We start from the raw sequence: 10,553 nt of genomic DNA, 5'->3' as shown, positions 1-10,553 counted from the left end.
CTCCCTTTCTGGCCAGGTCGATTCTGAAGGAAAAGCCGAGTAGATCTCCCCAGTGTGTGGGAGCCTCATGGGTATTGTCATAGAGGGGCCTGGTATGGAGGGGATTTTGCTTAGTTGAGGCTTTAATTTCATTTAAGGACTCAAGGGCCCTATAACAGTTCATTGAAGGGTTAGACACAGGTGGGTGTGTTTACAACAAGTAATTGTGTTAGGCGGCATTTTTGTTTGTTTTTAAGGAAACTAGTGACACGTGTATAAGAAAGAGTTTTACGTCAAGAAAGAACGTATCAAGCGAGCAGCTCAGTGAGCCCACCTCAAGCCTGTGGCCCCTGTCTAGCTGGAGCCTTCTTCACACGCATGCGGGGAGGTGGGACATAGCAAGCTAGTGGGTGCAGAGTGCTATCAAGCCAGGGTCTACAGCAGTGGTTCTCAACCTTCCTAATGCTGCGACCCTTTCATACAGTTCATGTTGTGGTGCCCCCTCAACCAGAAAATTATTTTTGTTGCTACTTCATTATTGTAATTTTGCTACTGTTATGAGTTGGGTGGCCCCTGTGAAAGCTTCATTCGACTCCCAAAGGGGTCATCACCCACAGGTTGAGAACCACTGGTCTACAGGAACATGGCAGGGTGCCACAGCTCCCAGGGTTGGCAGGCCATATGTGCAATCCAAGTACACTGGTGAAGCGGGACAAGAGAGAGAAGTTCCCAATGTCTCATAAGCAGGCCACACCCAAGACAGCAGCATCAAGCTGAGACCTGATTGATAGGTCAGATTTCACTCCTACCTCCACACAGGTATCATCAAGTTGACATCAAATCTAACTGCCAGAGACCATCACTTGTTTACTTGGCACCTATACACCACTCTAATTGTACATACTATCCAAAGATAATAAGATCTATTAATTGTACTTAATAGGATGCAACTGAAATATGTACCACTGAAAATGCAATGGCCCCATTTAGTTTATAAGTGAACAAATAATCTGGTTGATGCCTTCTAATTCCCCTACTGTGAACATTCACCTACACCTGAATTATAAAATCCTATCAACAGTCTTGTCCCCCACCCCCTATTCTCTAGGCATATTAGAGAAAGATCAAACTATTCAGTAAGGAGTCTCCTTTGTTCTGCTTATTTGAAATTAAAGACACTCATAAAAGTTTGTAAGGCAGACACTTCTTGCCTTATCTCCCCCCATTTTAGCCAAGTTGTGAATTTCCCATTCGTATTAACCCAATGCTTTGAGGGGAAAGCATGTTCTTTGACGTGGATAATCGTCCTCGTTGGAACTTTGCGTCTTCATTCATGAGCAGAGTCCAATCTAGAGGAGGAGGTCAGCCATCAAGCTGCAAGCTGTCTGCGCGGTTACAGGTTCAAACAATTTTCATCTGGTAGGGCTCTAACTTGACGGGTGGAAAGCCCCATCCTTGTCCCGAGGAGCAGTTTCTAACCAGACCTTGTTTGTGGATCACAGCCCAGTGCATAACCGTCACGGCACCAGGGCACCTATGGCAGCCAGGATTGGTAAAGGGAAGGATGGGGGGAATGGGGAGCTAATGATAAGTATGAGAAGAAAGATTTATGAAACTGATTGTGGTATGATTGCACAAATCTCTGTGATTGAGTAATCTTATGAAATGTGCAGTATATGCTAATAAAATTTTTTACAATGCTAAGCCCCTGCTCTACAATGACAAGAAGTCTATTTCTCCTAATTCCTTTTGTAGTAAATCTAAGTGTAAAAGATGGGCGCAGTGAGCTTACAAGCTCTCTAATATAATTTCCAATATCCATTTCTATCACATTATGTCTATAGCAGTAGATATGAAAAGTCAATCCTAGAACAGTCAGATCTTAATTACTTTTTTAAAAACACCCATCCATCTGCAGGTGGCCACAGGCCTGTGGCGGGATGTATTTAGCAGGCCTGGCCCTCTTGCCAGCCTTCTGTGTAAATGGCATAACGTTTGCCCCTGCAAAGGACCCAAAGCCACTCTTCTCCCTGAGCTGCAATTAGCATCCACTAGATGGACCTAGCAACGTTCCTTTCCGACATTTCCATTAATAACCAAAGATCAAAAACTTGGCTGCTTGTGCCCTTTCCAGATAGTAAATGAGTAATCTGGGGCCATAGCTGACCTTTGACTATCCAGAGGAGGAAATTCCACCTCAACCCGATTGCCATCAAAGAACAGACTTGCCTCCACCTTCCTCTTGAGTTGTTTCTCTGGGACGCTACATCCTGAGTGCTAAATTGTGTTAGGCTGGATTTTCTCAAGAAAATCAGCAAAACTCAGAAGAAAGGACTTTTATCAAGAAAGAATTTGTCCAGAAAGCAGTCCAGTGAGTCCAACCCTACCCCATGAGTCCTGTGCTAGCCAGAGCGCTCTCCAAACCCAGAACCAGATTAATGCAATCCAGGCAAATGAAAGTAAGTGAAGAGGAATAAGTCAAGTTCCCAGTATCTCATAAAAAGGCTCCTCCCTCTCAGGAGGCATCTCTGTCTGACCTGCTTGATAGGCTGGACTCTACCCCTACCTCCACATACCAGATTGACAAATCAACCATGGCAATAAACATGAGACCAGAGCAAAGGAGGACATGTTCAGACAGGTTGTTGGGGCATCTGAAGCCCGCCTTGTTTTTGATTCAAGGCCTCCAGGCATACTTTTTCATACCCTGGAGGGATAATGGAGGACCACTCATCAGAGACCCCACTGCCACCTGTGAATTCAGAGAGGGTTCAAAGTCACAGGGAATGGCTGGTGTAGCACAGGAGAGGCAATTTTTCCCAAAGCTATGTATTTCATTTTTTTTAACAAAACGTTTATCACCTTCAAAGTACTACATTACACTTAATACATTTGTCAAATATGCAATTCCATTCTTGGACGGCTGAGAGCACCTCTTTTTTTCTTCACCTCGTCTGCATTGTCAAATCGCTGTCTTCATGCCCCTCTTCATTTGTGGAAGCAAGAAGTCACAGATCAAGGTCAGGTGAGTAAAGTACATGAGGCAAGAATGGCATGCTGTGTGTTGGGTTTGGTTTTTTTGCCAGAAATTGGCATACTGAGATGACTGTGAACGGTGCATTGTCATGGCAAAACCAGCCCCCTGCCTGCCACAAATCAGGCCTTTTTTGTCGCACACTGCTAAGCAATCTTCAGAACCTCTGACTAGAAGGCTAACAGTCTGACCTGGTGGAATGAACTCCAAATATTACTATCCCCCTCACTTCACATCCAGTTTTTTGGGGGGTGTACCCTTTGTAAGTCACCTTTTGCCCACTTGACATCCTCGGGATCACTTGAGGTAAGACCACCCCCCTTCTCTTTGGCTCCATTTCTTGTACCTTCCAAAGGGCTCTGGTTTGACACAAAGTGGGTTTAAGACCTGTGGAATAATCTTGGCTTCATGGAGGGGAGTGTTAAAAAAAATCAGGTGGATAAAGGAGTCATGGGGGGGGAAAGATGGATAGGGGATGGGGAGTAGAGGAGACCCATCTGCATGGCAGAGATGACACACCAAACCTTACCTGGATCATCTCGGAGAAAACACGCGTGCAAGTCATGCGGAGACCCTTTGGTGGACATTTCATTCCTAAGGCTCACATGAGCCTTGGGAATAGGCGTGACCCAGTTACGGAGTGGGCCGGGGAACTGTAGGCGATAGGACTTCACAAGACAGTTCTATGGTCTTTTTCAGCTCTGCTTACGTCAGCCCTTTTCCTTCTACAGAACGTTCCATGCCCTCTCTCAGGTTCTCACACTGAAGAATATGCCTGTGACTACTCTCTGAATACATTTCCAGACAAAAACGTCAGCTTTCTGTATTTGCTGTAACAAATCACCACCAACTTGGGTTAAAACGAGAAATGTGCTACCTCACAATTTGGGAGGACAGTGGTCTGGAATCAAGTTGTTTGCAAGCATACACCTCCCAGTGTTCCAGGGACAGAATCTGCTCCATGTCTCTCCCAGTTGCTGGCTTCTCCAGTAAACCTTGGCTTCGAGTTCCTTTATTTTATCTGTACCTTCTGCCTTCACATTGTTTCCTTGTCTTCTGTGTGTCTCTGAGAAGGACATTTAAGAGATGTGGGACCCACCCCTGGTAATCTGGATGATCGCCACTTCTCAAAATCCTTAATCCCGTCTGCAAAGATCTTTTCTTCAAATAGAGTCACATTCAGAGGTTCCGGGCTTTATGGTGTGGACGTGGGTCGGCATGGGGACACCGTCCAGTACACTGCATGTATTCATAACTAACCTTAGGTGGTCATGGCCTTCCTGTCTGTCCCGTAACCCACGTGTGCACATGTCACAGGCATGAGGGTGACCTAGGGTTGATTGCACAAGGCCCAGGACTGTATAGAGTAATTGTTTATTAAGCAGAAAGCACATGCTTAATCATGGGTGTTTGCTTTTTTAATAGTTTGAGCACAGAACGCTCAACTTAAGAGCCAGATTGAGCACCGAGCGGCCAGCTTTTAGACAAAACCAAAAAACCAAACTCACTGCCACCGAGTTCATGCTGGCTTACAGTGACACCCTGTGGGTTTCCAAGGCAGTGACTTTATGGGGAGTAGAAAGCAGCGCAGTCTTCACTTACAGAGCTGCTAGTAGTTTCGAACTGCCGACCATGCGCATCGCAGACGCGATCAAAATAAGATGCAAAAATGTACTTCACTGTAACATCTCTATTAAAACGTTTTGCTATAATTTTTTCAAGTTCTTTAGCTACCCAAGCAGCTTTACTAGCAGTGGGAGACTTTGTAAAAGGCCAATTAGATCCAGTCAGAAACTAATACCTACAATGAATGCTGTCCGTGGCACTCGGGCCGGGCCTTGACCCTCCACTGGTGCAGAACCTGAGGACAAAGACTTGGTGGGATGAGTATTGTGGGTATTTTTACACTTAATGTTCCACTTCCTGTGTCTCCATCCCACGTATCACAAGGGAACAAATGGATCTAATGGTCGCAAATGATCGTTTGGACAGAATCTGCTGGGGCATGTAGGATTGATTTTAAGAGAGGCAAAGAAAATCAAAATTAAGAGGAGTGATTTTGTGTGGAGGGGGATTTTTACATACGATGCCTGTGTCTGGGGACATCCTACCTAATTGACTCTCAAGGACACCTGGATTTGGGGGCGTCAGGTTGCAAAAGGACTCCTTTTGCATCTTTGATGTCTCTGTTCGCCAACAGGTGGCACTTTTAGAGTTAAGAATTGTCAAAAAGACTAGAGGTAACGTTGAGCCGGTCTGATGATCTAGGATGTTGCAAACATCCTAGGGTCAGGGAATGGTTGTAGAAAAGCACACTCAGGAAATTCTTAGGACTAGGCAACGTCATGTCTGCGACATGACATGTCTGCTACATACATGTGTTTCAGAAATGTTCAAAAGATGAGGATGCCAAATAAATGCATATGGGAGCTATAAGTCCTATACCTGCAATCTTTATATAACTTATTTCAACAGGAAAAAATATTGTTATTTTTTTCTTGTGGGATGACATGCATGGTGCTGAGGTTACTTTCAAGTAAGATTGGCAAGGAATTATAACCAGCTAGTAGTTTTAAAAGCCACTGAGATTTAGGAAGATGTGTCCTCCACGTCTAAGTATTTAAATCTTTAAGGAACGAGATGTATTCACTTGGTACTTGTGTTTCTAAAAGGGTTGGGTGGGGGGCAGAGATGGAAGCATCATCTGTAAGTAAAGGTCCATGCAGCCAAACAGGCTATAGTTATCTCTGGAAAGGTGTGCAGTGAAAGCAGTGCTGGTCAGGGGAGACTTTAAGGATATAGTCCATGTTCTTCTATGCTTGTTACTAATGGAAAAATATCAAAACTTTTTTTAAGTAGATTGCAAATTGATCTAATCTGTAAACAAAGCAGATGATCTCACCATCAAGATTTTTAATAACATTTCTGGACTCATGATCTTCAACATAAATCCGTATGGCTACAAAGAATTTCTTACGATGAGCTATAGCTTAAACAACTTCCTTTTATCTTTAAATTGTTTCCACCTTTTTGCCATTATGTATAACAGCAATGAACACCTTGTCCACCATCTTTTGTTATGTCTTTAGAAATGACTGTATCTTAGAAGCAAAACCCTTGGTTCACAGAGATGGCATTCAGCTCATCTAAGCCTTTCGATATTTACTCAGCTCATCTAAGCCTTTCGATATTTACTCCCAGAAGTTTACAGTAAACTATTCTTTTTTTTTTTTAGTTTAAATGCATTTTATTTTAGACAACCTACACGACATTTTTTTTTCCTTAAAAAAAAAAAAGCCTCCGCTCCAAATAAATCAGGGTCAAAAGTAAATGAAGAGCTCACGATGATATCAGTTCCGTTTGTCTAAGTCCTGGTGTCGTGTGGATGAACAGCAGCCAGTCGGGATGAGGCATCGGTCGTGAGTTGCCCACGGTGTTAACATTTCTCCATCTCTAAGCCATCCTTAAAGAAGATCATATATGGGGTGACACCATCTTCACGGTAGTCCAGCAGAGCAACCATGCCATCTGGATTCATGTTCTCACCAATAAAGAACTGGTAGTTTTTGAAATTTGCAAGGACGTTCTTGATTTGTTCTGCAGCACCTGTCATAAAAGGCTTTACTCTTTCTGGTTTCTGTTCTTCAAGTTTGCCTTTGATTGATTTCATGTAGTCTTTGATGTACTTCTTGTAGGCTTCTTTTGTGAAGCTGGTTTCCTGCAAGTGATGGTTCATGACAATATCAACACCAGTGACCACTGTGCTTTCTGCTGCATCACCATCGGGGCCTTCAGCTGAGGCATTACCCCCAATGAGGGCGTCATCGATGGCACCTTCGGTCCTACTGACCATCTTCCCCTCCACTTCCAGACACAGCCCGTCTGCGATCTCCCGGATCTTGTAGATGTCGGAGAACATCTCATCATGGCTGATGAGGTCCCGGTAGATGATCATGATGGCGGCTGAAGGGAGACAGCGGCGGCGCTAGCTTAGCAGGAGCCCGGAGCTCTGAGCGAGCGCGGTGCGGCCGGAGCGGCGCTCGGGGGGAGGGGGGAGCGGGCGGAAAGGGCGTAAACAATTCTTATATATCAGTTTGGCAAAGATGGAAAAACCTACATATGATTAGTAAAGATATTGAGATTCAGGCTTGTAACAGGTGAAGAACTTCATTAAAAGGAAATTTCATATCAATAAAAATAATGAAACATTTACTTTGATAGTTGGTAGACTTCTAGGAATTGCCCAGAATGCATACTCTATAATGAGCCCAGTTACACCTATCAGAGAAACACAAATCAAATCCTATTTCACTTCCACTAGCATGACTAAAATAAAATGGAAAACCAGTATTGGATGGAGTGCTGGAAAAGAAAAATTGAAGCCCTTGCCCATTAGTAGTAGTAATGTAAAATGTTGCAACCATTGTCAAACTGTCTAGCACTTCCTCCAAAAGCTAGAGAGAAAGTTGCCATCTGACCCAGCAGTTCTGCTCCTATGTATATACCCTATGGAGCTAATAAAAGTGACACGGGCATGCCTGCTTATGTTCATTGCAGCACTGTTCACAGTAGCAAAAGGAAACAACGTAAGAGTCTATCGTTGGTAGGTGCCATCAAGCCACCTCCAACCCATAGCAACCCAGTGCACAACAGAAGGAAACACTGCCCGGTCCAGTGCCGTCCTCACAATGGTTCCGATGCTGAACCCACTGAGGCAGCCACTGTTTCAGTCCATCTCATTAAGGGCCTTCCTCTTGAAAGCTGCCCTTCCACTTGACCAAACGTGATGTCTTTCTCCAGTGACTGGTCTTGCCTGACAACATGTCCAAAGTAGGGAAGACAAAGTCTGGCCATCCTTGCCTCTAAGGCGCACACTTCTTCCAACACAGGTCGGTATGCGTATCTGTTTAGCAGTTCATGGTACTTTAAATGTTCTCCTCCAGCACCACAATTCAAACGCATCAATTTTTCTATGGTCTTCCTTAGTGTCCAACTTGAACTTGCATATGACACGATCGAGAATACCATGGTTTGGGTCATGCTTAATTCTCAAAGTACAATCATTTGGAGCTCTTGAATTCTGCTTCCATGAACACTGATTATGGATCAATGATCAAGACAAAATCCTTGGCAACTTTAATTTTTCTCCATTTATTATGATGCTACACCTTTCAGTCCAATTGTAAGGATTTGGGTCTTCTTCACATTGAGTCCTTAACCACATTGAAGGCTGCAGTTCTTGATCAGCAAGTGCTTCAGGTCCTCCTCACTTTCAGCAAGCAAGGTTGTGTCCACTGCATATGGCACGTTGTTAGTAAGCCGTCCTCCAATCCTAATGCACATTCTTCATACAGTTCAGCTTCTCTGATGCTTTGCTCAGCATACAGACGGAAGAAGTATGGCAAGAGGACGCCACCCTCATGCACACCTTCCCTGACTTTAAACTATGCTGTGTGCCTTTGTTCTGTCACACAACTGCCTCTTGACAAATGTCTAAGTTCCTCATAAGCACAATGAAGCATTCTGGAATTGCTATTTTTCTCAATGTTATCCATAGTTTGCTATGAACCACACAATTGAATGCCTTTGCATAGTCAGCAAGACACAATTAAACATCTTTCTGGTATTCTGTTTTAAGCCAGGATCCATCTAACATCAGCAATGATATCCCTTGTCCCACACCCTCTTCTGAAACCAGCCTGAACTTCTGGCAGTTCCCTGTACTGCTGCAACCATGGTTGGATGATCTTAAGCAAAACTTTATTTGTGTGTCGTATCAATGATACTCTATAGTTTGAGCATTCTGTTGGGTCACCTTTCTGTGGAATGGGCACAAATATGGATCTCTTCTCGTCAGTTGGCCAAGTAGCTGTCTTCCAAATCTCCTAGCATAAGACAAGTGCGAACCCCTAGTGCTTCTTCAGCTTGCTAAAACGTTTCAATGGGCATTCCATCAATCCTGCAGCCTGGTTTCTGATTAAATGTGCATTCAGTGCTGTTTGGATTTCTTCCTTCAGCACCACTGCTTCTTGCTCATATTGCTAACTCCTGAAATGGTAGAATGTTGACTAGTTCTTTTTGGTACAGTAACTGTATTTTTTCCATAAATTCTGATGCTTCGATCAATATTTGCCCATAGAATATATCAAGATTGAAACTCCAGGCTTGAATTCTTCTTGAGTTCTTTCCGTTTCAGACATGCTGAGTGTATTCTTCTCTTTTTTATTTTAATTCTGGGTCTTTGCATATTCCATTATAATATCTGGCTTTGTCTTCTGGAGCTGCCATTTGAATTTTCTATTCAGCTCTTTGATGTCATCCTTTCTTCCATCTGCTATGATTAAGAGCAAGCTTTGGAGTCTCTTCTGGCATCTACTTTGATCTTTTCATTCTTTCAGGTCTTTCTAATGACCTTTTGCTTTCTTGATGAGTGATGGTCGAGATGTCCTCATCAAGTCTTCTGTCGTTACTGTTCAGTGTGTCAAGTCTGTCCTTGAGATGTTCTCAAAATTCAGGTGGGATGGACTCAAGGTCATATTTTGCTCTTGTGGACTTGTTTTAATTTTCTTGAGCTTTATCCTGAACTTACCTATGAGCAATTGGTGGTTTGTTCTACAGCAGGCCCCTCGTCTGGTTTTAGCTGCTGATAGTGAGCTGCTCCCTCGTGTTTTCCTACATGTGTAGTCAATTTGATTTCTGTGTATTCCATCAGGGGAAGTCTGTGTGCATAGTTGCTTTTTGTGTTGTTGAAAAGCTGTGTTTGCTATGAGCAAGCCATTGGTTTTGCAGAATTCTATCATGTGATCTCCAGCTTCCTTTCTATCACCGAGTCCAACCTTTCCAACTAATGTTCCTTCCTCTTTGTTTCCAACTTTTACATTCCAATCACCAATAATTATCAATGCATCTTGTTGATTGCATGTTTGATCAATTGAAGGCGGAAGTGGTTGGTAAGAGTTATTTAATGTCTTCATCACTAGCTTTGGTGGTTGGTGCATAAATTGTAATAATAGTTATATTGATTGAATTTCCTGAAGGCCGATAGTTATAAGCCTGTCACAGATAGCATTGTATTTCATGATGGATTTAGCAAGATCCTTTCTAACTATGTCACACCATTCCTCTTGATTATGTTATTCCCAACCCAGTAAATCATATGATTTTCTGATTCCAAATTGCCAACACCCGCCTATTTCAGCTCACTAATTCCCTAGGATATTGATCTTTATGTGTTCCATTTCATTTTTGAACACTTCCAATTTTCCTGAATTCATGCTTAGCACATTCCAAGTTCTGATCATTAGAAGATTTTTGCAGGTGTTTCTCCCTACTTTGAGTCATACCCCATTAGTATAGGAAGATCCCCAAGGCTCTACTCCCCCAGGCTCCACCCAACTCCTGTCACCATGGCCCACTTCCCTCCAGGAAATCAGCTCTAGTCACAGTTCAAATGCCCTTGGGCCTGAGGGCCCTGAGGGGCCCATCTCCCAGCAGTGTCCACACTTTCTGCTACCTTTCTTTCTTTGAAGTGATGCATAAG

The 10,553-nt window shown here is 43.4% G+C and overlaps 1 protein-coding gene across 1 annotated transcript; it reads right to left on the bottom strand.

The window, feature by feature from the left end:
* Window positions 1-6,248: 6,248 nt before the first annotated feature.
* LOC142424627 (translationally-controlled tumor protein-like) lies at window positions 6,249-7,082 on the bottom strand. Its single transcript, XM_075529987.1, has one exon. The coding sequence runs from the start codon at window positions 6,966-6,968 to the stop codon at window positions 6,450-6,452; it is 519 nt and encodes a 172-aa protein (XP_075386102.1). The 5' UTR covers window positions 6,969-7,082; the 3' UTR covers window positions 6,249-6,449.
* Between the last annotated feature and the right edge of the window lie 3,471 nt (window positions 7,083-10,553).

This window comes from Tenrec ecaudatus, chromosome 13, assembly GCF_050624435.1.
Source record: "Tenrec ecaudatus isolate mTenEca1 chromosome 13, mTenEca1.hap1, whole genome shotgun sequence".
In the NCBI taxonomy this organism is placed as follows: Eukaryota; Metazoa; Chordata; class Mammalia; order Afrosoricida; family Tenrecidae; genus Tenrec; species Tenrec ecaudatus.
Note: the sequence above shows the minus strand (reverse complement) of the source record. Positions and strands in the feature narration are given on the sequence as shown.

Coding starts and splice junctions, on each gene's coding strand:
- LOC142424627 (XM_075529987.1), bottom strand. CDS start 6,968: ATGATCATCTACCGGGACCTCATCAGCCATGATGAGATGTTCTCCGAC.